This window comes from Sylvia atricapilla, chromosome 2, assembly GCF_009819655.1.
Source record: "Sylvia atricapilla isolate bSylAtr1 chromosome 2, bSylAtr1.pri, whole genome shotgun sequence".
NCBI lineage: Eukaryota > Metazoa > Chordata > Aves > Passeriformes > Sylviidae > Sylvia > Sylvia atricapilla.
The window spans coordinates 6,090,831-6,116,784 of NC_089141.1; the positions used below are offsets into that span (position 1 = coordinate 6,090,831).

At 43.0% G+C, this 25,954-nt stretch overlaps 1 protein-coding gene across 2 annotated transcripts; it reads right to left on the minus strand.

Annotated features, from left to right (window-relative positions):
* Positions 1-1,966: 1,966 nt before the first annotated feature.
* On the minus strand, positions 1,967-21,263 carry C2H21orf91 (chromosome 2 C21orf91 homolog). 2 transcript variants are annotated; one of them, XM_066340723.1, is made up of 5 exons: positions 21,202-21,263; positions 20,731-20,860; positions 7,243-7,758; positions 4,013-4,075; positions 1,967-2,997 (listed from the first exon to the last, which is right to left on the minus strand). In XM_066340723.1, the coding sequence occupies exons 2-5, from the start codon at positions 20,852-20,854 to the stop codon at positions 2,837-2,839; spliced, it is 864 nt and encodes a 287-aa protein (XP_066196820.1). In that variant the 5' UTR covers positions 20,855-20,860; positions 21,202-21,263; the 3' UTR covers positions 1,967-2,836. The 2 variants fall into 2 exon arrangements, with proteins under 2 accessions (XP_066196820.1, XP_066196819.1); XM_066340722.1 differs by having other exon boundaries at positions 21,168-21,257.
* Positions 21,264-25,954: the final 4,691 nt, after the last annotated feature.

Consider the following 25,954-nt stretch of genomic DNA (forward strand, 5'->3'; position numbering starts at 1 on the left):
GAAGAAATCCTCCACGTATGTGATGGTGTGCACATTTTCTTATAGCCACGTCTGTCCTCTTGAACTCCTCTAAACTACAGGTGTGCTGCAGCAAATCCAGTTCAGAGCTGACAGACACTGGGGTACGTGCTGACCCCCTCTGGAACTTGGACCTGAGAAAAAAGCTACATAATTTTTAAATACATTTTAGTGTTTCAGTATGTGTGCCAGGTGAGTGCTTTCCTTTACCCCAAGTCACAATCTGAAGCAAAACACGAAAAAAATTGTTTCTCCATGGCTCACATGTCCCCAAAGTCAGTATTCCAAATTATTATTCCCCTTAAAAAAACAAACAAAAGTATCCTCCTCAACCTTGCCTGGATCAATAACCTATCCAATGTAACAAAAAGAAAATGTTTCAAATCACAGTAAGGACTTCAAAGTGTAGATGTTCTGCATTTAATTCCCACAAAAGCTAACAGAAGTGTAAAGTATAACTTAATTCTCCTTACTATCCAGTTGAACTGAATCTGACCCTCTTCAGTCTGTTCAGACACCTGAGGAATGCTCAAATTCAGCCTCCCTCAGACTGCACGATGGCCACTTTCACAGGTAGGAGCAACAGAATCCCTCAATGTGTTGGGTTGGAAGGGACCACAGTGGGTCCAACCTCCCTGCCCAAGCAGAGTCATCCAAGAGCACAGGATTGTGTCCAGATGGTTCTGGGCTCTCTCCAGTGAGGGAGACTCCACACCCTCTCTGGGCGACCTGTTCCAGTGTTTGGTCACTGCACAGTGAAGAAGTTCTCCCTCATGCTCAGGTGGAGCTTCCTGTGCATCAGTTCCTGCCCCTTGTCTCTTGTCCCATTGCTGGGCACCACTGAGCAGAGCCTGGTCCATGCTCTGGCCCCTCCCTGCAGGCACTGACAGACACTGATGAGGTCCCCTCTCAGTCATCTCTTCTAGAGGCTGAACAGCCCCAGCTCCCTCAGCCTTTCCTCATAACAGAGATGCTCCAGCCCTTCATCATCTCTATAACCTCTACTGGAGCTGCTCCAGGAGCTCCCTGTCCCTCCTGTCCTGAGGAGCCCAGGACGGGAGACAGCACTCCAGATGTGACTCACCAGGGCTGAGCAGAGGGGCAGGATCACTCCCTGACCTGCTGGCACTGCTCTTCCCAAGGCATCCCTGGATCCCACTGGCCTCCTTGGCCACAGGGCACTGATGGCTCAGGGATAGTTTACTCTCCACCAGGATCCTCAGGTCCCTCTCAGAGACACTTCTCTCACCTGACCCTTACCTTGGTACTCAATCAACAAGGTCTCTACCAACAGACTTGCACATGGAGATTAATCCATCTTCTGACAATTAGAACCAAGGCTTTTCTAGTGCCCACTTACAGGCCCACTTGCATACACAAGCAATGATGCTACTGATTTTTTCCCCTCCTGATGCACAAAATACTCAGACAAGCTCAAGTCCCTACTCATGCATTTGTGGAAAGGCTTTAGAACAGCTGGAGGATATGGAGGGAAACAATAAAAAGTCATAAAAACACAAACCCAACCTGTCCTATGACAACCAGTTATCACTACACAGAGGCCAATCAATAAACCTACTCTGAACTTCGGCTTGAGCTTAAAATCAAATCTAAACCTTTCTTCATGCTAGTCACGCCTTCAGCTCAGCTACAGAAGTTACTCCATTTTCACTTAAAGAGCTAAAAGCACAAAGACTTTTAACTTTTTTGTGTATGCCTGTATCTTCCACTCATCCTCCCCCAGATTGTTTCAGTGCAACTCAGCAACTTTCAGCTGCTCAAATGCAGAGAGTATTTTTGGCAGAGACTAAGATTTATTGCTATGATAGACTGATATAAGTTTAAAAAATGCAAAGGCTGTTCTGATTTATAATGTACCATTACTACTTGCATTTCAGAACTTTATCAGTCTGATCCAACTTTATAAAGAAATCATAACAAGGCAGTGTAGTATTACAAATTTATTGAGTTTCATCAAAGTAATTTTTCAGCATTGAAAATTTCACACATATAAAACAACTTCAACTTCTATGCATTAAAACCAAAGTATGGATTTTTTTTTTAATTTAAAGCAAGTGCTGTGCTTTTTTTAAACATCTCATGAACCAAATTCTTCAGTTAGAAAGCTGATAAAAATAAGTGAGACACCACTAGAGTTTTTTCTTCAACATGTGAAATTCATCTCTTTGGGAAACAATACTTTTTAAAATTGTATCATGAAAGATACAGACCTGAAAAAGGATAAACAATCATACACAAGGCATAAACATTACACAGAGTAATTCAGACATTTTATAAAGAGATCTGGAAAAGTACCTAAAATAGTGATATTTATTTAGTATAAAATTTCAATAATAAAATATTGCTCATAATAAATAAGAAAACATGAGTTTCATTAATACTGTTCTCCCCTTAAAGCTCTCTTGGATGTAACACGATCAGACCTGATCAAAAGTCAAATTTTTATTTTGTCCCCTGTATGAAGGAGGCAGGTTTACAGGCTTCAGGTCATTCTTTGCTAGAAACACTTTTATCATAAACAAAACACAGAACTCCTTTCAAGGCTCATGCGTAGTTATGGGAAAGAAATAATAATCCCCAAATGTGAATAAACTATATTTCAGTAGATTTTAATACCCAAAATATTTGCCCTTTTTGTTAAACCCCAAGTGGAATAAGACTTCCCGCGGATTACGAATACAAAGAGGAAGCTGCCCAAGTTTTCTCCAAAGCTTCTAAATGTGGGTGCAGCTGTACTGAATGTTTCCCAACGCTGCCAGGGACAGTTTGCTCTAGGGGGGATGGAAGGTGTCTCCCTTCATATGGGGACGTTGGATTTCATCCCTGCTCTTCCCATCTGGAGGCAGGGCAGTTTGGAGCAGTTCTTCAGCAGCTGCTCGATGGCGATGTGGCGCACATTGAGCTCGGAGGCCAGGGAGTCCTTCTCCTGCACCTGCTGTGTCAGCTCCTCAAACACATCTGCAACAACAGCACCGGGTCAATGCACTGGGTCCTCTACTGACACAGGCTCAGGGAGCACTGACAAACAACACTGGGGAAGAGGCACGGACATTTCAGTGGGATCATGCACAGGAACTCTGCTTTTCCCGGCTCTAGCACAGCTTTGTATGCTTTGCAAACTGACCAGCATCATTTTGTTTCTAGTTAGAGACATCCTGAGCCAAGGTGGATGAGTTTAGAACTCAAAACAAAGCTGACTCTGGCCAGCAGCAGCAGGACCAGGGAGGAGAACATCCCCCTGTGCTGGGCACTGCTGAGGCCACATCTCAAACTCTGTGTTCAGTTTTGGGACCCTCCCAGCAAGGACATGGAGGTGCTGGATCATGTCCAGAGAAGGGAAGAGAGCTGGGGAAGGGCCTGGAGCAGAAATCCGATGAGGAGCAGCTGAGGGGGCCTCATCCTGGAGAAAATGAGGGTCAGGGAGCACCTCATCATTCTCTACAACTCACTGACAGGAGGGTGGAGCCAGGTGGGATCGGGCTCTTCTCTCAGCTAACAAGTGACAGGATGAGAGGGAATGGCCTTAGTTTGCACCAGGCAAAGTTTCTTCGTGGAAAGGGTTGTCATGCACTGAAATAGGCTGCCCAGGCAAGTGGTGGAGTCACCACCCCTGGGGGGATTTAACAGACGTGGAGATGTCTGAGGAGCCACTTGGTTCAGTGGGGGACTCACTCAGCAGTGCTGGGTTAAGGGTTGCACTTGATGATCTTAAGGATCATTTTCAACCTTAGCAATTCTATGGTTCTAGTCAAACTCTTAAAGAGAACACTGTGCCAATTTTTTAGCACCAAAGCAGATCACATAATGAAAGAACCTAGAAATCTCTCTATATCACACACTTCCATACAAAACAAGAGACTTCAGTTAAAAACTTAACTGACAGAAAGTCAATCAAATTTTTTTTTAAAACCAGAACTTTTTTTAATGACAAAGCACCACAAACCCAAAACAAAGAGTATTGAAAAATTCTCACCCTGGATTTGCTTGAGTAGTTTTTCATTAAGTTGCTTTAACTCTCCCAGAGTCATTGTAGTCACTGCAACAATAAAATCTGTTATTACTACTACCATTGTCACATAAGCATCCCTAAGCAGACTCCTATTTTCTCAAGATTTCTCCAATTTTCATCCTAATAATCAACAGAAGTGTGGCAGGAAGTCAGAGACAACAGTATTTATCACTCATTTGAGGAAAGTATGAAAATTCTCCTCTTAATGTTGACACAGACAAGGATTTACTCCATTAGAAAACCCTCTCTTCGATGTCAAAAAGGTGGAAAATCAAGCCCTGAAAACAGCAGTATCCAGAATCACAACTACTTGGCATATTTAAATACTCCACCCTTCTCTGACTGCAAAACATGATTTCCCCAGTGCAACCCCTCCAGGCAGACCTGTTTAAATCGTGGGTAAGGGAACAATTCTGAGGTATGTCCTGCTACATTTCCCAGCCTGCAAGAAGCAGCTTCCTGACAGAATTTTCAGCAAGCTGCTCCCTGTTTTGGTTATCAAAGTCAGTCTTTTATGCATACAGGAATAACACACACAGTTTCCAGTGAGTATCTCAGTGACAAACGATGAAGGACAATCCTGGCTTGATATGAAGACCAGCATATAAAAAGAGGTTTCCTTCTGTGCTCCTGGTGAGAACTACGAGATCCTCTGTATCACTCCAAAGCCCTTCTGGATCTCAGGCTGTGTGTGCTGCTCATCCTCACAGAAATCTCAAGCCTCAGAGGAGGGAACTGTCAAAGTATTCTTCACTGACCTTGATCAACAGCAGGGAAGCCCTGGCCTGCTTCCTAGGATCCCCTCAACCCTGCAGTGGACACACATGGTGCCATTCATTGCCTGCTGCTGAGACGCCCTGGTCACCACGGTGGAAAGCCACAATCTGAACACCACAGGCAGCACAAGTTCTAAGACCTTTGGAATTCCAAAATGCTGTTTTTAAACTTCAGCAAAGCTGTTTCTGCTGCAGCTTAGCAAAGCTCTCATTGCATACTTGAGAGAAAAAGACGATGTTGCAGCTTTTTTCCAGACATTTCTCTGTGCAAAAGGTTTCTACATGGCAAATTTAAAGTCCAGAGTTCTGAAAAAGATGGGTTTTAGCTACCCACTGGATTACTTGATTATCCTAAGCCTTCTCTTTCAAACTTTCTCACAGCTGGCAGTTGTGGGATGTTAAATTGCTGACAGTACTGCCAAACTAAAGAAGCTGGCAATAGCTAAGACTTGGTACTTGAGACATAATCCCAGCTAAGACTAAAATAGATTCAGCTTTTCCCTCCATCAGCCAGGTAAAATGGTGCTCCTTCCTACCTTCAGCTATCAATAAACCTGCAAAGTCCCTTCTCACACCTTACCACCCTTTAAGAACTGTGAAAACCCTGACCAAATTTAATATAATAATTAACAGCTAAAAATGTCAAGATTTCCTCCTCCCCCCTTTTTATATCAGTGTTAGGATGTTACTTCCCCATCCTTCAGCATTTTCATTAACATTTTGTCATCTGGCAGACAGGCTGCTTCACATGATTCATCTGAGTGTTCTGGGACAGGACTGTTTCATGGCACAATATTCTGATACAGAAGGGAAAGGGAGAAGGAATGGAGCACTGAATTTAAATGGTAAAACACTCTATTCACAGCTGAGGGAAATTCTGAAGAAATACTGGCCAGGTTTTTTTTTACAGTTCCATTAATATTTTTTTCAGTAGACAGCTATATTGTTAAGAGTGAAAGCATTGCACTACCTAATTCTGGCAGTCCAAGTTTTTGTCTAACATAGAAACTTTATATAATCACAGAGCCTCCAAAATGAATGGCTTTTAAAGGTAAATAGTGCAAAATACAAGCAAAAATGCCTCAAAGCTACATTATGTGGTCATAACAGAAGAAAAAACCTGTTATTGTGCTCAATGCAGATTTATATTTCCACACCAAATCAAAGATTGGAGATAAATTCCAAGTCACTAACTTCAGTAAGACAACCCCACAAACCAGGTCAAGCTTCCATAATTCCTCTGTTATACACTGTCCTGATTTATGTAATCCCAATTCATGACTCCAGCAGACAGGTGGTCAAAAAGCCCAGCGTGTCTGTCTTGATTTATGGCTTAAAGGCTACTAACTCACTACAAATGCAACATGACACATCATGCAGCAGTTAAGTAAAATCCTTTCATAAAGAATGAGGAATGACTCAGCTTTGCAAGGACAGAGTTGTCAGTTTGTTAAAAAAAAAAAAAGGGAGGCTTATGAATTCCAACTTTTCACAGTACCTCTTTCTCTGATCCTTCTGACATTCTGATTTCACTATTGCCTTGTTTTTCACCACCTGTTTCCCCCTGGAATATTTTATCAGTGCTTTTATTTTCTTTCTCAGGTCTTTTGAAGTCCAGAAACCCTCTCCAATTATTCTCCTCATCTACAAAACTAAGAGTGGGCATTCACCAGCTCAGGACCAAGTACTACCTAAAAAACTGGAGGGAAACAGCACACGCCTCTAGGAATCCATTCCTAACACACTTCGTGCAGCCTGATTCTAGAGACATTAAAATATACTAGATTTTTCTAAAGATTTCTTCTAGTGAGCTTCTTAAACAACAGAGAAACTAATTTTCTGCTATTTTCATTATCACCACAGTCATCAAAAGATAGCTCAGGTCTTCTACTACAGCCTTTAAGAGGACATGGTGGCAGAAGGGCCTTCCCATTTCCTTATGCTCAACAAACACAAAGAAAAAAACAAATCCAGTAAAATGCGAACTACAAGACTGCTACTATTCACAAGTTTGCTACTTGACATCTAATTTCCCCTGTTGCTTAGGCCAGGTCTCTGTGAAATATAACTCAGGGCACTGTGTAAGTTCAATAAGAGATTTGCAGGAGCTGAGTAACCTCCACCTCCACAGGCAGGGCTGTGCAACTCCCAGGAATGACATATTGAAATGACTTTTTTTGCATACATTAGACACGTCCTATATTCCACCAGGCTACAGCTAAGAGTAAAAAAAAAATCACAAATAAAAACCAACCAACCACCCTATCTGCTCAGGCAAGTAGCTCTTTTTCCCCCCCAGATTTTACATGCTGGACTTCAGGATGAGAACTAATGCCCTGTGGAGACAGGAAGTGGTCAATTGGTATTTGAAAGAATGCCCTTGCTCGCTAGGCTGTGTGTAAACAGATGTATACTCACGTTCCTCCCTGCTATGTTGAGGATGTCTCCTGTGAACACTGGCAGGTGAATCACCTTCAGCTTTTTCAGCCTTCTGGACCTGGCTGCGGTTGGGCCACAAAACGCTGCTGCAGCAGAAGGCAGCACCGAGTCTGAAGTCTGGGGATTCTCCTGGTTCCAGCAGAGTCTGTGAGCAGCTGGAGATGCCTCCAGATTTCCCATCGATCCATTTGGCAGAGTATCTAGGGACTGGGGAGTCAAACTGTGGCAGTAATTTCCTATCAGTCTGATGTCTGAAGCTAAAAAGCTGGTGCTGAGATGGTTTTGAGCTTTCAGAATCAGAGTCTAAATCCTTGTTTTGTGCGTATTGTATGATCCAGTTAATTTTTTTGCTCAAGATATTCTTTACTTCTGCATAAGGACTTTTCGAGAGCTTTGATCGTGGACAGTCCTGATTTGCTATTAAGTGGAATTTTTCAAAGCAGTCTCTGTGCCCCCTTAAAGATCTTGTATGTAGAAGATCTGACTTTGGTACTCCTGTAAAGACACAACAGAAAGAAATTCACTTACTGCTAATTTTTTAAAATCTTTATTCGCAAGTGACCAAGAAAACAAAAACTTTAGTGATACTTTCCTACTAACAGTCTTGTCACTGAAGCAAACAAGGGTACCTCACAGTCCAAAATTTGTGAAGCTTCCCTCAGGCTTGAGCCCTTGTCACACAAAGTGTTTTGCACACCATAATCTCTAGAGCAGGACTTCAGCGTGTCCCTCTTGCGTGGTGACAGAGATGAAGCAAACTGACAACTCCACACATGCTGCATCACCCCTACACACAAGTGTATAAGCTACAGAAGTAAAATAAATCCAACTGTGTATCAGCAAGTTCTATAGAACCATCCTGAAGAGCATTTTGGCAGCACTCATACAAGCTCCCATCTTTTATGCATAATGTTATGAGCCATCTGCTCAAATACTGCAGAGTGCAGGCTTGTTTCATTCAAGTGGTCAAACGTAACTCAGATTTCAGCCACAGTTTATTATTTTGGCATAATACATCAGTGCAAAGGCTTGCACTGCTACAAGCCTGCAGCCTAGCCAGGGAAGGAAGCTCTAATACTGGCAATGCTTGCCAACATTAAACTGTCCTGAAATTTATTTGAGATGTGCAGCTTTTGGCTGGGATAGAGTTAATTTTTATCCCAGTGTTTTCATTATCACTGAGCAGGGCTTGCACACAGTCAAGGCCCTTTCTGCCTCTCCCACTACCCTGACAGGGAGTGGGCTGGGGGCCTGCAAGGAGCTGAGAAAGGACACAGCTGGAACAGCTGATCCCAGCTGGCCCAAGGGATATCCCACACCATATGGCATCATGCTCAGGGTGTAAAGCTGGGGGAGAAGGTGGAAGGAAGGAATGTTTGGAGTGATGGTGTTTGTCATCCCAAGTCACCGTTATGCACAACAGAGCCCTGCTCTCCTGGGGATGGCTGAGCACCTGCCCAACCATGGGCAGCAGTGAATGAATTCCTTATTTTGCTTTGCTTGTATGAGCAGCTTTTGCTCTCCCTTTGAAACTGTCTTTGTCTCAACCCACAAGCTGAAATTCTCTCCCCAACCCACTGGGGTTAAACCATGACATCACACAAGATGGCTGTTTATTCTCCTCTTTGCTCATCCTCCCTCAAAGACTGTTCAAATAGCTACAGCAGGTAACTGAAACCTCCAAGTAACTGCTAGTGATTGACAGGTTAAAAAGGAACACAATCTGTGAAGTTCTGCAGTTGGTGAGTGAACACAGATGGTATGAGAAATGACTATTCCAGAAAGTTAATAGTGCCCCAGTACAAAATTACTTTCTGCAGCTTCAGTGGATATTTATTTTTCTTCAGATTCAGAACCCAAGTCCAGAGTAATGAACAGTTTGTAATTTATTTCAGTACTCCATATACTACTTGGGAGGTTCCCAATACAATGAAAACTAATTCTGTCAAACAAGTTTGTCACTGCAAATTATAATAATAATAATAAGTACGAATGTACTAGAGGTTGAAAGTGTTTAATGATGAAGTATTTAAACCAATAAAGAATGTAACTGGATCCCTGAATCTAGGCAACATGAATCAACCTGCAGTCATTCTACCTTTTAGCCATTAAAAGTGACTAAAATAAAAGAAAAACCATGAAATATAACACGTAACAAAATATGGTAACAGAGACATTTACAGACTTCTAGAAGAAACCTACATGTTACAACAAGCCTCAGTTCTATCTGATTTACCCTCTTAAATTCTTGTGGTAAAGTGTAATCTCCCCACCCCAAACAATTAACAAATTGTTTGTTACAATGTTTGTTTTAAAGTTACTGAATGCCATGAAATCCCACAGTACTCTCAAAACTAATCTGAAAAGGTAAAATTTTTAACACGAAACTCTGAAAACAAATCCAAGCACTTCATTTTGATTATCTCACTTGCTGGTAACTGCTGTTTGAAGTTGATGAGTTCAAACATCAAGAGCAGCCATTATAAATTGCTGATTTTCCACTCTTAGGACAGCACTGAAACTTAAGTGCCTTATTTTCAGGCTGAGTTTCTGAGAGTGCGCACACTTTATGGTGCAAAATGTCTAAAAACCTAGAAAATAAAAGAAAATGGCAGTGGAATTAATTTTGTTCTTAGCAGCAGGGGAAAAAAGGTAAAGTCATGAAAACACATGTTCCTTCTGTTCATGAGGTAGCTACTAGAAGAAACAAAACTCACATACTAACCAGAAACATCTTTTAAGAAGGAAGTTCTGTAGTCAAGTACACTCTGTGCCCCCTTTCAGTGGGCAGTCAAGGTTCCCACTCCAAAACTCAAGGCACTTTTCAGCCTCTTTCAGCAAACAGATATTCACCAACTTCTCTAAAGCTCTGCATAATCTGCTGCCTACCTGCTATGCTATTTGACCTATCTTTACAGAGACTTGAAAAACCCCCACCAGCATTTCTTTTGAAAACCAGAAAGACAAGCCATTTGTTTTCATGACTTAACTCAAGTAACATGATGGAAACCTTAAATCTTTAAGCCATCAAGGGAAAGCAAACACTGTCAAGTGAAATTATAAGGCAAATATATTCACAACACTACAAACCCTGGAAAACCAAAGTGATTTCCTCAATGTTTTACCCAAGTGATTTGTTCAGTGCTTTTACCCAAGTCATTCCTCAACACTCTACTTTGCTGCTGCTCATAGCGCTTTCTTTTACTTATAGAAAATATACAATGGGCTGAAAAACAGGTTTTGCACAATTTTCCATACAATAATGCTCAGGAACCCACCTAACAAACACACCCACACAACAAATGACAGAATACTGATGGCATCACTTAAAAAAAACAAAATTCCTTTGAGACTACTTCATTATTTCAATGAGAATAAATGTTACCTGTCCAGTAGGAGAGGAGCATGAGACCACACAAAATAGCCAACACACAAACTGTTACACAAAAAAAAAGAACAAGTACAGCACAACTTCATGAAGCCCCAACTGAATTATACCCAAGTCTTAAGCTCAAGGTTATTCAAATCTTTCCTTCTGATGGATTTATCTTTTAAGAGTTCTGAACATTGCTAACTTGCCCATTCTAGAGTCATGCTGCTCAAAGAGATCTGTTTTATCTGAACTCAGTAATAAGAGTGCCTGAAATGAGCAATTATTATAGAAGAAAAAAACATGCTACTTCAAGAGTTCAAGCCACAGTGTCCCTATTTCTGAGCACAGGGCAGGTTTTGGTGCCAAACACTTCCAGTATACAAGATCAGAATTTACATCCTACCCCTTCTCTTACTCCACTGCAAAAACCCCCAAAGGAATTTTGAATAAAGGAACTGAAAATGTGCAAAACCAAACCAGTTTTGTAGAGAACTAACAGACCTGCTTCAGCTTCCACATTTTTAGATTCTTACTCTAATGATCACACACAAAACTAAAACAACCATCAATCTCTCTTTTGTCCTAAGGTGACAATTAGTCCTTTCCTATGCAGAGAACATCAGCCATAACCTTCTGGAAGAGCTGAGCAGGGACAGCAGCTGCTGTGCCAGCACAAACTAGCAATCATACACCAGAATTACAGCAAGTAAGGGTACAGTTCTTTGGAACAAATCCTCCTGTTGTGGGCAATACCATCAGCTTGATGAGGCAGAAAAGATATCCCTTTCTTTTTGAGAAGACTTCATACTCCACTCAGATTACTTCATGTTTTCCCCTTCATCGACAACTGCAGAAAAAGCTACAATCTGGTGAGCTGGCATGGACCAAGTGATATATAAAGATGATGCAGTTTTATTGCTTTATTCAACACTCTACACCAGGAGATGCATAAAACATGGCAAGATTTTTGTACAAAACAAGAAGCAATACTGTAATTTTGATAAACAGCTATTGTGAGTTTCGGGGACTTTCACAGGGTTTCAGTTCCATCTCCACATTTCTGATTGCCAATATTGATCTGAATCGTTCTTACTTCTTGTCTGGTTCTTCAACTCTGCAATTACAAACCCATCAGCTTCTCTTCCCCTTCACATTTGCAAGTGTGTGTACATCTCCCCTTTGTCTTACTTTCCAAGAACAGGACTGCGGGCTATGTCCAGGTATGTCCTACATTTCATATTTATTTTTTCCCAGAAGGAAAAAAAAACCCTCAAAAAAGCAACAAAAACCCTACAACTACACAGAGTAGAAAAGTTTAATCTTCAGGGGAAAAAAGAAAATAAAATCCCACAAAACTCACTAATATGTACAAGGCCATATCAAATAAACTTAAGACAGCAAGGATGTTGTTAGGAAACAAGCTCATGCCAGAGATCATTCCAAAAGTGCACATGATCCACAGGCTGATGCCAAACTTCCAGACCAATCATAAAACAAAGTAAGCATTTACAATCCATTATTTGTTTCTGATTCTAGGAACTCATGTATCCTAGATGAAATATGAACAAATCACTTCACTCAACACTATATTTGTATATTGACTTGAAGAACAGGACTTCCTACATAAGTGCCTAATGCTTAGGCAAAAAAAAAAAAAAAAAAAAAAAAAAAAAAAAAAAAAAAAAAGTGAACCCAAATCCTGACTATTTCAATTTGTAAGCTATGCAAGGCAGGCAGTCAAAATGACTCCTAATCCACTCCTACAAGGTAATTTTGTAAATGTATGTCTAGCAATCAGGCAGTTTAATACACATTTTTGTAACTTCCATTTATTCATGACTATAAAGCAGCTGAGAGCAGGGAGAATATTTACCAGATAACCAGGTGAGCAATCACATCTCAGCAAATTCTACCCCATTTGAAGGCAGTTGTACTTGAAAGTAGATGAGTTTCCATCATAATTAAGTTGTTTTTTTTTTTCTTTCTGGGTTTTTTGAGGGTAAAAAACCTACAAAGATTTTTTCTGCCTTTACAACTGATTCACTGAGAACTATGTACAACTCTTCTTCATTATAAAGACACAGAACTGAATCGAAATGTTTGGTCATAAAGCTGGCTAGAATACTTGTCTTATTTGGACAGATTATAATAGTAATCAACAAGTCCAATTCAAAAGAAAAGTTCTTGAATACCAAGATTATTCCACGTCCCTTCACAAATGTTTCCATAGAAGAAAAAAAATCAGTGATCATTAGCCTGCTTGTTTATCTTCAGCAGTGGGATTTATTTTTTCATTTGTTTGCTATTCTCTTTAAAAAAAAAACCCAAACAACCAAATTTCATATTTGGTCCTTCAGATTCTTTGGTTGGAATTAGCATTTAAGAAAGCCCGCCATTCCCTTCTTAGCAATTTCTAATGTAGTGCTGCAAGCTAATTGTTTTTTGCAATGGTGCATAGCAGCTGAAGTGGAAAATCCCCCCTGAATCTAAGATGAACTAAAATTAACAAGAATACTTGTAGACACATGAATAGTCAATGATAAGTTTGTACTATGCCATTGGTTACTTAAAGAATTCACAAATACTTAAGGGTAAGATTTATACCCAACTCCAGTCTGAGTTTAGCTGTGGAGACCTGCCTTCACAGCCAGAGAAGAACTGCTTGTCAGGCACACTTCACCTCAGTGAAGATTTGTGACAGACACCTCTGCTCTCCTCCTTTAATCCTACATTAAGCAGGAGCCCCTCTGCCTGTGGCTGCCCACTTTCAGAGCCCTGGTCTTCACTGTGTGTTGCGAGATGTTGCAGCTGCTGCTGCCCTCAGCTGCCCAGCCCAGGAGCACTCTGCACACAGACATGTCCCACCAGCTCCTGCACAGCCGTCAGTGTCTGCAGGAACACAGATGTTATAAGTATTGGAGAATTAACTTGTGTTTTATAGAAATATATGGTATTGAGTCATCTTAATTCCACCAAATAAAAAGTAATTGTGAAACTGCAAGTCTCTGCCAGGAACACTGGGAGCAGCACATCTGCAATAGAAAGAAGGGTGTCTCCACCAGGAGATGGGTCTCCTCCGAAGATGGGATTACCAATGACCCAGTGATCAACACCTGATGGAAATCTTATCTACATCATCATGGGTGTGCATCCCAGTGCAGAGTTCCCGTAAATGCAATCAGAGTCCAGCCCTGCAGAAAGCCATTCATCGGACTGGGAGACGGAGAGAAAAGGAATATGAATATGGAACACCGAGTGGACAATGGGATGAGACAACCTTCTTTCTGGCCCAAAACTGTACATAAGGCAGCCCTGCAAAGGCAGACTGTGAACGGGGAGCACACGGAGCTGCCGGATCTGAGGTCACCCAGCACCGACCCCGGGCCCCGTGCTGTCCATTGATTGTGGCTTTTTCCAAAATTCCTATTTCACAATATTTCTCAATAAAATGGCACATTGATGAAATTGGGCTGATTACTTATTACACAGAGATGACAGCAGCTCCAGCGTGGCTTACCCCGTGTGCAGGGCCCAGACCTGCAGCAGACAGAAAGGCTTCACAAGACATTAAATGTTCCTGTCTCACTATTGTAAACCACTGCTGCATAAGCTGATCACCAGGAGTGCTGAAAGATGGGGCTCCCAGAAAAGCAAATCCCAAGACCTGTTCAAAATGCATGAAACACAAGCAGCCCATGATAACCTAAGACAACAAGTTACCCATGCATCTAAATGACAAGGATGGGGAAAATTGATATTCTCCAGCTGTACAATTCTGCCAACATTGAAAAGCAGGATCATTAGAGATGTGTATCTCCAGTACATCTGCCTGACAAGATATAAAGCCAATTGCTATTTTTAAGGGTTTACATGCCATCTCATTTGAGAGTTAAATCTTATGATTTATTAGACTGGCTAGAAGGAAAATGCCAGTGCCATTCATTAACTTCTAAAACCAGACACTTTGTAAAGACTAAATATTATCTTATTCATAAATTAAAGTTCTGTCCTTGCTTTCATATGATAATGCCAGTACTTTCCATACATCAAGTGTGCACACAAATCACCTCCCACTTCATTTCTTTCAGCTCATTTGTATTTTAGCACAGAGCAAAGATATCAGAACAGAGATCCAGCTGGTCCCTTAAATATATTTTCAAGAATCATGTTCCTTATATACTACTTTACTAAGAAGAGTTTGCTACTCTATTAAACAAAGCAATGCATTCTGATGAAAACTTCACTACAGGAAATATTATGTCACAAAGTTTGTAAGAAAAATCAGTTTTTCTAGAAGAGAGTGGAAATCCTAAGCTGTATTTCTGTAGCCTGGATGATGCCAGGTAACAAATATTCAATTATCTTGTCTGCATGGACAAACCTCCCAAATGTACACATTAAGAATGCAAAAACGTACTAATTGAACCAGCTCCACAGCATGACATTACTCGGTGGTACTCGTACAGCATTCAGAGTAAGAACAGCATCTCCAGTCATGTTCAGACTTGAATTTGTAGTTAAGAGCTTTAGTGGAAACTGCAGCTAATTTCACATGTCCATTCATGTTTAGAGAAATGAGTCATATCCCCGGCCTACAAATGCTACCTTGAAACAAGTTCTTATCTGTCTACTCTAAAGGGCAAGGATGGAAATTTTTAGCTTTTATTGCCAGAATTTTACTGTTTATCATTTCATTAACACTGAAGAAAAAATAAGGGTGAGTAATATTCTAGAAGAAAATTAAATCAAGCAGTGATTTCCACTTTTTTCAACTATACCTTACAACACATTTTATCTCAGTGAGATATTCTTCTGTAGGGTGTAAAAAGAAAAAAAAAACCTGAAAATCGAGCCCTTACAGTTTGCAACAACTAAACCCACCCCCTCTTTTTTTTTTTTTTTTTTAATTTTTTATGAACACAGAATGAGGGTATTATACAAGATTTTATAGACCTTAACAGGAAAAAATCTATGTGGTAAGATGGACTTATTTATAACATCCTTGTCTCAGCCTGGAGACTGAGATGCAGCAACCTGATGCTGAAATTGCCTCAAAAGCTGAGTCTATGAGCACTTTAAAGGACCATGGAAACCTAACTACTTCAACATAAATCAGGGGAATGGACAGTACTTACACTGTCTCTTATATTACAGGAGCTGGGATGGGAACTGTCATTTGCTATTCAGCTGCTCAGATCTAAACAGAAATGGAAGTGAGCCAGTTTGCTTGTCAGCCAGCATTCTCCAAGATGTTATTGTAGTTAGCAGCACTGGATAAGCAAAAGAGTAAAAAATCATCTCAAACAATTAGATTTTCCACTTCTATTACTGTAATGTATGTCTCCATTACAACCCTCGAATGTGAGGAAATGCAGATTTTTAAATAATTCTGCATCAAGAAATACCAGCATAAACCCAGTTAAAGACAGACACACTATGTGGAGTAAAGTAAAGGTAAACCATAATTCTTATAGAATTCCAAGTTAGACGTTCAAACAAAACCATTCAAGTATTAAGATCTTGAAGCTGGGATCTCCACAGGTGTCCAGAGGATCCCAGGACACAGCTGCTGTGTGCAGTGCCTTCCTGGGGGAAGAAACCTGAACGCCTCCAAGCAGCACCACAGGCAGGACCCTCTGGCTGCCGCTGTGTGAGGGGTGACACATGGGTCACACAGAGCCACACACTGGTTTGGGTTGGAAGGGACCTTAAAGATCATCTCATTCCAACCCCTGCCATGGGCAGGCACACCTTCCACCTGACAGGTTGCTCAGAGCTCCATCTCACCTGTCCTTAAAACACTTCTAGGGGTGGAGCATCCACAGCTTGCAAATGCTACAACTGGAGTTTTAAAACACCATATGCCAGCAGAGGGTTTGGTTTTGTTGATGTATATATTTACAGACAGTTTTTACACATACACAAGCAGGTATTTTTGAGTTTTCATGCATTTCTCCCCAGCCTTGAAGTATCACTGCAGATTTGTTGTTAGTACTCTCTGCTAGCAGAGTTCAGGTAATAATTTTCTCATATTCTAAAGAAATGAAAAAGAAGAACTTTGTTTCTATTAACACACAACACGTGATTTCCTGGTTTATGCAAACCAGTCACGTATGAATTTAAACCATTTCCTGTTTCAGTCCACTGATTACTACTGTGACACCTACTCAGAAAAGCAAACAATGCATGATCCCTGACGTTCAGTTCATCTGCACAAGGCAAACAAAAGCCAACATCAAACCCCAGCAGATCCTCCTCACCAGGGTATTCTAAACCCTATGTAGAACTTTCAAAACACTGTCCACAATCAGCTTCATTTTTCAAAATGTTTACTATTTCACATGCAAGTACTTGGCGTATTTTAAACTTTAAGAAGCACAGTAACGTTCTGTTGTGTTACATCATCTGACTGTGAACCTTCAGATACAAAAGTCAGTATGGCAACAGAAATATTTACATGTAGCTTAGTCCACTCAGCCTCCCTGAGTGCGAATCCTCAAACTAAATGAGCTGGATGAGCCAGTGCAACAGGAAAAAAACACTGCCCTTTCCAGAGACAACACTGCTCCCACCCCTTTGAGACTGAAGACTAGAACCACTAAACTCTCCTGAGTTTGTTGCTCTTTCCTTGCTCAAGAAAGACTGATGACATTTAACAGGGTTAAGCTTAAACCTGCATATTGGCTTTAATTATTCCAACATCCACGTTCTCTTTTCTTCTGCCCTTGCTACCACTCTTTCAGTCAGCTTCAGAAAAATAGACCCTATAATCCACATGTATCACTCCTGAATAAATTCTGGGACAGACACACAGATGATCTCCCAGTTACACTCAGACCAGCAGTTTCTGTGAATTAACTGAACTTAGTAAGAAGCAAAAATCACAGTTTAGGCTAAGATATCATTTTATTTCACTAAAATGCTGAAAATCTACTATTAGAAAAACCATGATGGGGATCTGATATCTGATAAAAACCAAAGGTTTTATGACATGGTAACTGACTTCCTTATTCAGAAACTCAACAGTTATTTAATCAAGACAGACCACAGATCAAGCTTTCTGTATAGCAGCATTCTCTATAAAGGACTATAAGAGAAACTCAACTTTCCCCCCCAGTTATGGAACATTACCAAGATACTGTCCAAACATAATAAAGGTTACAATGTCAGGAAAGGAGGGGCTGAGCCATGCCAAACACTAATCCAGAAAGGAGTCATTATTAGAGAGGGAGATGGTCCCCAAGTCCCCCGTTATTAATTCCTCCTCTAACTGACCCAAGGCAATCAACAACATCACTACTGAGACACAGGCAGGCCTGTGTCAGCTGCTGAACTCACAGATGCCAGGAGATGCAAAGATTCACCATCTCTACGTTACACCATAATTAAGTGCAGCTAAGTAAATTATACTTCTGCAGTATTTTGTTCATAGACACTTGAGAAAATCTGTTTCAGCTGCATCAGTTCCCAGCACATGGATTTGCCACATCCAGGTTTAAACAGTCAGATGCTGCTGGCATGAGTGGAAACAGAATCGCCCTCATCAGTTTTGTTAAAGCATTAAAATATGACATCCAGCTAAAAAAAGCAAGCTAGGAAGCCTACTTCCAGAATTTCATACCTAGACTCACAAATCAGAAGTATTTAGGTCAGAGAGGACCTTTAAGATCATTGAATCCAACTGCAAACTTGATTGCCAAGCCCACTGCTTGCACATCCATCTGTACTGCTCCTTCCTATCCCAACCCAGCTCCTGCTGCAGACTGCACGGTCAGGAAAGACAGCAGAGGTGCCATACATCCCAATTAATTCAGACAGCACTTAACACATGGGAGTTAACAGGGTGCTGCAAACAGTGGGAGGACTCCAGCATCCTGCAAGATGCTGAGCTGTGACTAATAGCCTGCCTGCTCTCCACCAGCATCTATTTCCTGCTTCTCCGAGGGAGCAGTTCCACAGGCACATCAACACCAAAAATGAGCAAGCCTGTCTTAGCTGTTGCATGAGTATCTTTTTAGAACTGCCTAGTTCACTTCCTGAAATAGTTGATATGAATATGGGGTTTAATTGCTGACAGTTTTAAATATGATGTGAAATAAAAAGACAAACTATCAGCGAGATCCACACTCATTTGGAAGTGTGGGGTAACACATCGACAAAGAGTTGATGCAACTTGCGGATTCTGTTCAACAAGTTTTAATGCATCTGAACTCCATTAAAACATAATCAGGTGGTCAGTATGAAAATATCCAGTACAACATTGTGCTTTAGGAAACTACCCAGTTTGTGCTGTACCCAGGGCTGCCAAAGGACTTGTTTTAGATGCCTAAAAATCAATCTTTGTCACAAAAAGTGCAGAGATATGTCAAAAGCAAGGAAAGCGTGACCACAGGTACGGTAAAGAGCTGACTCATGCAGTAGTTCAGCTGAAAAGCCTTAGAATGACTCTATATAAAAAGTCACTGACACAGCCTCTGCCTCCTTTCAGCCTCTCCTCCCGACGAGCAGTAACAGTACATCTTTTCAAAGTGGCACACAGAAGACACACTATCAGAAAGTGAGGCATTTTGATGCCAACATGATCAAAGATACCTATACTTTTATTATGCAAAACAGAAGAATTGCAATGGCCCATGTAACTTCAGGGGAGCTTTTATCACTATTCTATTCCAAGCAGCCTCCTTTCAAAATTAACTGGAAATTTAGAAGATTATGCAAAGCTTTGCACAGATTAAGTCTTTCCTACTACCAAGGCTATTTAGAGCAAAAAATCCCAAACCCATTCCACTTAAAACACAGATCACTTTGTAAAGTCACAGCCATAGCAAGCAGCTTTGACAAATCCACAGCTTATCTCAAACAACAGAGGACAGGAACCATTCAGCAAATTTTTAATGTGTTGTATCACTTTCAACACTTTCAAAACAGAACTAGATTAATAATGTAATGGAAGTACTTAATTCTCACAGTGTAGGTATATTTTTAAAGCCTAGAGAGAGAAACATCTTCTCTCCATATTGAGAAATCTAAACCTAACATTCTAAAACAATAAGGAAACTCAGACAGACTGACAGGTTGTGTTAGGTTTGGCAGCTGCTCTTGAGTTCTAACAAAAAGTGTAAGTACACAGGAATGTCTCTTCTAAACAAAAGCAAAACACATGGCAATTACTTCTAAAGTATCAAAGTATTGTTCAGATTAAAATACACTGCCTTTATTAGCAACGAAAGTCTACTATGTGTTATCAAGAAATGATAACATAAATTACAGGACTACTCACATAACGCTGTTGAGATCTTCATATTCAACTGTCTCACAGCAACATAAATTACTCTGGGCAGTCATATCTACGTGTAATTGGTGAAGACCACTCTATGTAGGTCGAAGAAGTTACTTTGTTGCTCCAAAGCCAAGCAATTTGACTTCAGAAAAGGGACAAAAATAATGTACTGCTCATTCGTGCATGAAAAAAAGCTGGGGTAATTCTTTACCAAAACCGGTTTAAATTTTTTAAAATACTATTCTGGAGGTTCAAAATGGGTATACAAGATCAGGCTTGTCAAGACGGTCAAAATTCCTACTTTTTAATTTGCAGACTTTAGGAAGCTTTAATAACGAATCCTGCTTTATCATATTACACATTCCAACGTTTTACGAAAATAAAAAGAAATAATCCCCTGAGCAGACCTAGTGAAAGCAAAGTGATCTGCTTCTAAAAACTCGAATATTACGCTATAGAATTTGCAGTTTGAGCTTGCTTGATACATAGACCCCCTCTAATTACTGAGCAAACCCTGTGAATAAATGAAGGACGTGAATCAGATCCCGAGTTCAACATCTGAGGTCTAACGCCAGAAGGTGGAATAAACACCAGGGCATTTCAGAGGCTCTGGAAAGAGAGGAGCTCACCTTCACGTCTGCAGGAGCAGCTTTACAGGAAACTCACTTTACAGAAAACAACTCACCTTTACAAGAAACGAGCTAGGAAACAGACTGGGTTAAAACTTTCTACAGACAGAGGTTTCCAAAGCCGCGAACCGATGGCAGCTTTCGGAGGAGCCGGCTGCGCCCCCGGCCCCCGCTGCCAGCCTCACCTTCGATGTTCAGCTCGAAACAGACGTGGCAGAAGGAGAGCGTTTCCTTCTCGGTGCCCAGCTTGCAGACGCTGCAGATGTTGTCATCGTCCAAGTCGATGCTGACGAACTGCTCCTCGTTCATAGTGCCCTGAGAGGGGACGGCGACAAGGGACGGGAGGGTCATCGCTCCGTGTCCCCACAGGGGAGGGCCGGGGCGGAACGGGGGCGGGGGCGGCCCGGCAAAGTTTTCCCCTCATGGAAGCCGAGGCCAGGCCGCACGGCGGGGCCGGCACGGACCGAGACTTTCCCCTTTCCCCGCCCGAAGGCTGCCCCGTCCCATCCCGCCCAGCTCCCCAGCAACTCCATCCCCAGCTCCATCATCGCTGCCCATTCCATCCATCCCTCCCTCAGCACCGCCCGTACCGCCACATCGCCGGCTCTGCCCTCTCCCCTACCGCTAATCCGATCCCGAATCCCGTCCCCGCTCACCGCCGCCCGCCCCGGCCGCGCTCCGCTTTGTCCGCCCGCGCCGCCGCCGCCGGAGCTCTGGGCGCCGGGCACCGCCCGCCGCTTCCGGCCGCCACCACGGCCCGGCGCCACGGGGGGGGGACCGCGGGGCCCGGGCCGCGTCCCGCCGCCCCCGGGCAGCTGGAATCGCCTGGGAGCTGGGCAGCGAAGCGGGAGAAGCGAGGAGCTCCGCTTTCCCCGGCCCTCCGAGCGGCCAGGGCGGCGAAGAGCGGCGGCGCTCCCCCCGCAGCAGTTGGTGTGCGCCGCGCGGGCGGGGGCACGCGGCGAGCGCGGGCGGTGTGGCGGCGCTGCGTGTGTCGGGGCGGCGCGGCGGGATTCGGCCGGTGACAGCGCGGGGATCCACCCGGTGACAGCGCCGGGATCCACCCGGTGACAGCGCCGGGATTCTCCCGGTGACAGCCCCGGGATCCACCCGGTGACAGCCCCGGGATCCACCCGGTGACAGCGCCGGGATTCGCCCGGTGACAGCGCCGGGATTCGCCCGGTGACAGCCTCGGGATTCGCCCGGTGACATTGCCGGGATCCACCCGGTGACAGCGCCGGGATTCGCCCGGTGACATTGCCGGGATTCACCCGGTGACAGCCCCGGGATCCACCCGGTGACAGCGCGGGGATCCACCCGGTGACAGCGCCGGGATTCGGCCGGTGACAGCGCCGGGATTCGGCCGGTGACAGCGCCGGGATTCGCCCGGTGACAGCGCCGGGATTCGCCCGGTGACAGCACCGGGATTCACCCGGTGACAGCGCCGGGATCCACTTGGTGATTGCGCCGGGATCCACCCGGTGACAGCGCCGGGATTCGCCCGGTGACAGTGCCGGGATTCACCCGGTGACAGCGCCGGTACTGAGCGCGGCCGGCAGCCGCGGAGATTAGGTGGTGTTAGAGGTGAGCGCTAGAAAAAGCAGGATACCGTGATGGAGTATCGGTTCCGTTCAGGAACCAGTACCGAAACCCGGCCAGGGCTCTGCTGGCGCTCCGAGGATGAAGCCACGAGCGGTCCCAGAATGACAGATTTGGGGTACGGTTGGAAGGGCCCCCAGAGGGTCACTGGTGCCACCCCCGTGCCCAGGGCCATCCCAGAGCACAGGGCACACACAGGGTTGGGTCCGCAGGCTCCATCTGCAGTGAGGGAGGCTCCGCACCTCTCTGGGCAGCTGCTCCTCCAGCGTGGCTTCACTTGCACACTAAAGTTCTTCCTCGACTTTAGGTGGAACTTTCTGGCTGCCAGTTTTTTGCCCATTGCCTCTTTTTCTGTTGGTTGGCCAAACCGGGAAGAGGTCGATGGTATAGTCTGGGGAATTTCCACAATTGGCGGAAATTACGTGCGGCACATTCCTGCATGACAGAGTGGGGTTATTTACGGGAGAGCTAAGTGATCTAGAGATTCGTGTGTTGAAACACATCTCTGCAGTTTTGATTGCTGCTTTCACTGTTTTCTTGGGGTGTTTTTGATTTTATAAGAAAAACAAAACAAAACAAAACTTGAAAGTGTTCAAAGCCAGTTTGGATTGGGGTTTGAGCAACCTGGTCTAGTGTAGGGTGTCACTGCCATGGCTGGAACTAGAATATCTTTGAGGTCCCTTCCAACCCAGGTCATTCTATGCTTCTATGATATTTTGGGGGGAAAGAAAAAAAAAAAAAAGTCCTGCACTGTGCTGGAATTCCGTCTTTTACCACTCTTAGGCAGCAACTTGACTTTGGATTTGCTTCTGTTGGAGGATGATGGAGCGTGTTTCATCACAGAACTCTTTGGAATCTTCCTCAAATTGTTTCTGCCACCAGCTGAGAACTGGGTCTGGGAGAGGGGATGCATTTCCTTCTCCCCTGGTCATCTGCTTTTTTGATGAAGGGTAGCAAAGAAGTGGCACCTTGGCTTCATTGCAGAAGAAGTATTAGTACAGAAAGAGGGGCATCAGCCTGGGGTGGAAGATTTAGAAACAAAAAGGGGAGACTGGACAAATGATGGTAGAGCTTTGTAAGATCTATAATTATTGAAGTATTTTCCCCTCCAGAATCTGATGTCTATTGAGTCTCGACAATAGAGTGCAGTGCAGCAGCAGCTGCTGTGAAATCCAAGGGCAAAAAAGTCATGAATCTTGTTAATAAATGACATATGGGAGACAGTATGGCTCTCGGTAACTGAGCTGCTTTTCTTGTCAAATATTGCTGTAAAATATAGAGGTCATTGCAGTAAAAATAGTGAAGGAGAGCTAATGTTTCAGGCGCAAATTTCTGATAAAAGCTAGCAAATACCAAGATGAAGATTACGAAATTGTGGCTGCTGCCTGTGGTGTGGTTTATACGTATTCATACACAGTTGTATTTCCTCCCTTGGTTTATCAGTGCATGTAATTCTAGCTAACAGTTTACTTACACTGGAAAAATTATTTTAGTGGGAAACAAATCTGTTCTGTCTATGTTTCTTTTTCCCCACCGAGTTTGCATTTTCTTAACAGGGCGGCTTTGGCAGTGATCGTGTCTCAGTAATTCCCACTGCTTCACCTTCCCCCAGCTGCTTGGTCGTGTTCCCACACTGTTTTCTCTCTGTATTTCTGTGTTTGTGAGGTGACACGAGGGGCTGGATGGCTGGTTTAAAGGAAGAGAGTTAATTCTACCTCAGGCTGATTCACAGTGCAGCCCTACAAGCACTGGGGGAAGGCAGCTGAAGGGAAAATGCATAGATGACAATGAATACTCCGGACCCTGTATCATAAAATCATGGCTTGAGCTTCATCAGGGTCTTCCCTCCAAATACCAAAATGTTGGTAATGAAAGCTTGTGGCAGCATTTTATAGGCATACTGAGTTCCAGTTTTGGTGAGCGAAGATTTAGGAGTTCTAAAGCTAAAAGGCATTTTTACTGAAAAATACAGCGTTAAACAGGAATCCAGGGGGAAATGGGGCAAAATACTGCAGTGGAGATCCCCAGTGGAGGCCACGAAGAATTGAAATGTAAATATCTGTGTAGGTTTGTATATAAAGCGATACTCAAGAAATGAGAAAAGTTTGTCAAAAAATTTGATTGTTAAACTCAGACTAGGTGAAAGAGGTCTGCCTCTCTGAAAAATAAGTAGCATATTGAAATCAGCCTGACTTTGTCTGCCCTCTCTGCACTCTCCCTTGTGCTCTCCCCTGGGCTTGGGGATATTTTTCCCCTCGGTAGGTCAGGCAGCTGTGGCTTTTCCAGGCACTCTGGCAGATCTTCATGTTCCTCAGGCATTTCTGTCTGCAGTTAATAAACACATGCGTTTTCTCCAGCTCATCTACTTTGCCTTTTTTTTTTTGGTATTCTGGTGGATTTTTTCCTAGCTTCTTTTACTTGTTGCTGTCTGTTTTGTTTTGGGGTTTTTTTGTACAGATCTTTTGTTCTTGTGTTCTCTGACCTTTCCTAATTTATTTTATCTTTCACCCCTGGAAGACTAGTATAGATAGGAATGATTTGCTGTAACCCGTATCCTGTTCCCACTTGTCTATTTTGTTATCTCTTTTTATTCTCCTAGTTCTCTTTCAACTTTCTTCAGTGTGCAACCTTTACTATAATGTCCTATTTAAAATCTTTATTGACTGGTCTTTGCCCCTCTTGGTGTGTGGCAGAAAACCTAATTGAAAAGGGGTAGTTCCACATTCCCTATCCCTGCGGTTTCCTTTGTGTTGGATCTGGTGATCCCATGGCTGCTGCAAGGTGAAATGAGTCACTGAAGTGATACAGAAGAGAAGAAAACAAAATTAAAAAGAAAAATCAAGTTGTTTCTTCACCAGCTCATTGAAATGTCTCTACATTCAGCTATATCACTGCTAAGTGTGGTGTAAGGCTTTTTGGGGTGGGAATGCAACTGACCTTTCAGCAGCTTAAAATTTCATCAGCTTTGACGTAACCACTAGTTTTCTCTCTTTCTCCTAATCCTTCTGTTCCTTCATCCAGTCCCTTTGCTTCATCTTCCCTCAGGGGCCTGATCTCACGATCCCTTTTTTTTTGGCAGCAGGGTTGGCTGAAGTATTCACTGCTTCCACTTATTTTCCATCCTGGTTTTTTTTAGGGATATGTGCTGAAAAGTAGCCAGCATCTGTCAGATTCCTGTTTGGTTTCCTGCCCAGACCCTTAAGAGAGTGGTTGTAGAGTCAATCTGAGCCAACTGCCTGAACACCTGGGTAAAGACAGCCCAAGTCTTTCTTCTGCCTTTTTCTGGTTTTCTCTTCTTCCCCTTGCGACTGTTTTTCTCCTGTCCCTTTCCTCCTTGTCTCTCCTGTCCTGCCATATGAAAGCACACAGTTTCTCCACTACTCTTTCTGTAAAACACCCCTGTCTGTGCTGAAGCACATCACCAGACTTTCTCTCTAATCTCTTCTTTTTCTTCCCAAGCTCACTGAACTGCATGCCTTCATTAAGATCTCCTCCTGTGGAAGTTTAGTTCTGTCCATTAATCAGTGGCAGAGGATATAGGGCTGTTCAGAATGCTCAGTAAACTTAGCACTGGACTTGAAGAGACACTGCAAAAGAAAATTTCAAAAGCTTACCATAATACCACTGGTCTGATTCACAGATGTCATCTCAGCAAAGCAGCGAGAAAAAGAGTGGGTTACTCATTAGGTTTTGGCTTCATGATTGGGCCCTGAAATGAAATACCAAGCTAGTGTGGAAAAGTATCCCTTGGAAAGTCATGCCCTGTATTTTTTGAGGTTAGAAAAACAAATCTGCCTCTCATCTAGGACGCCA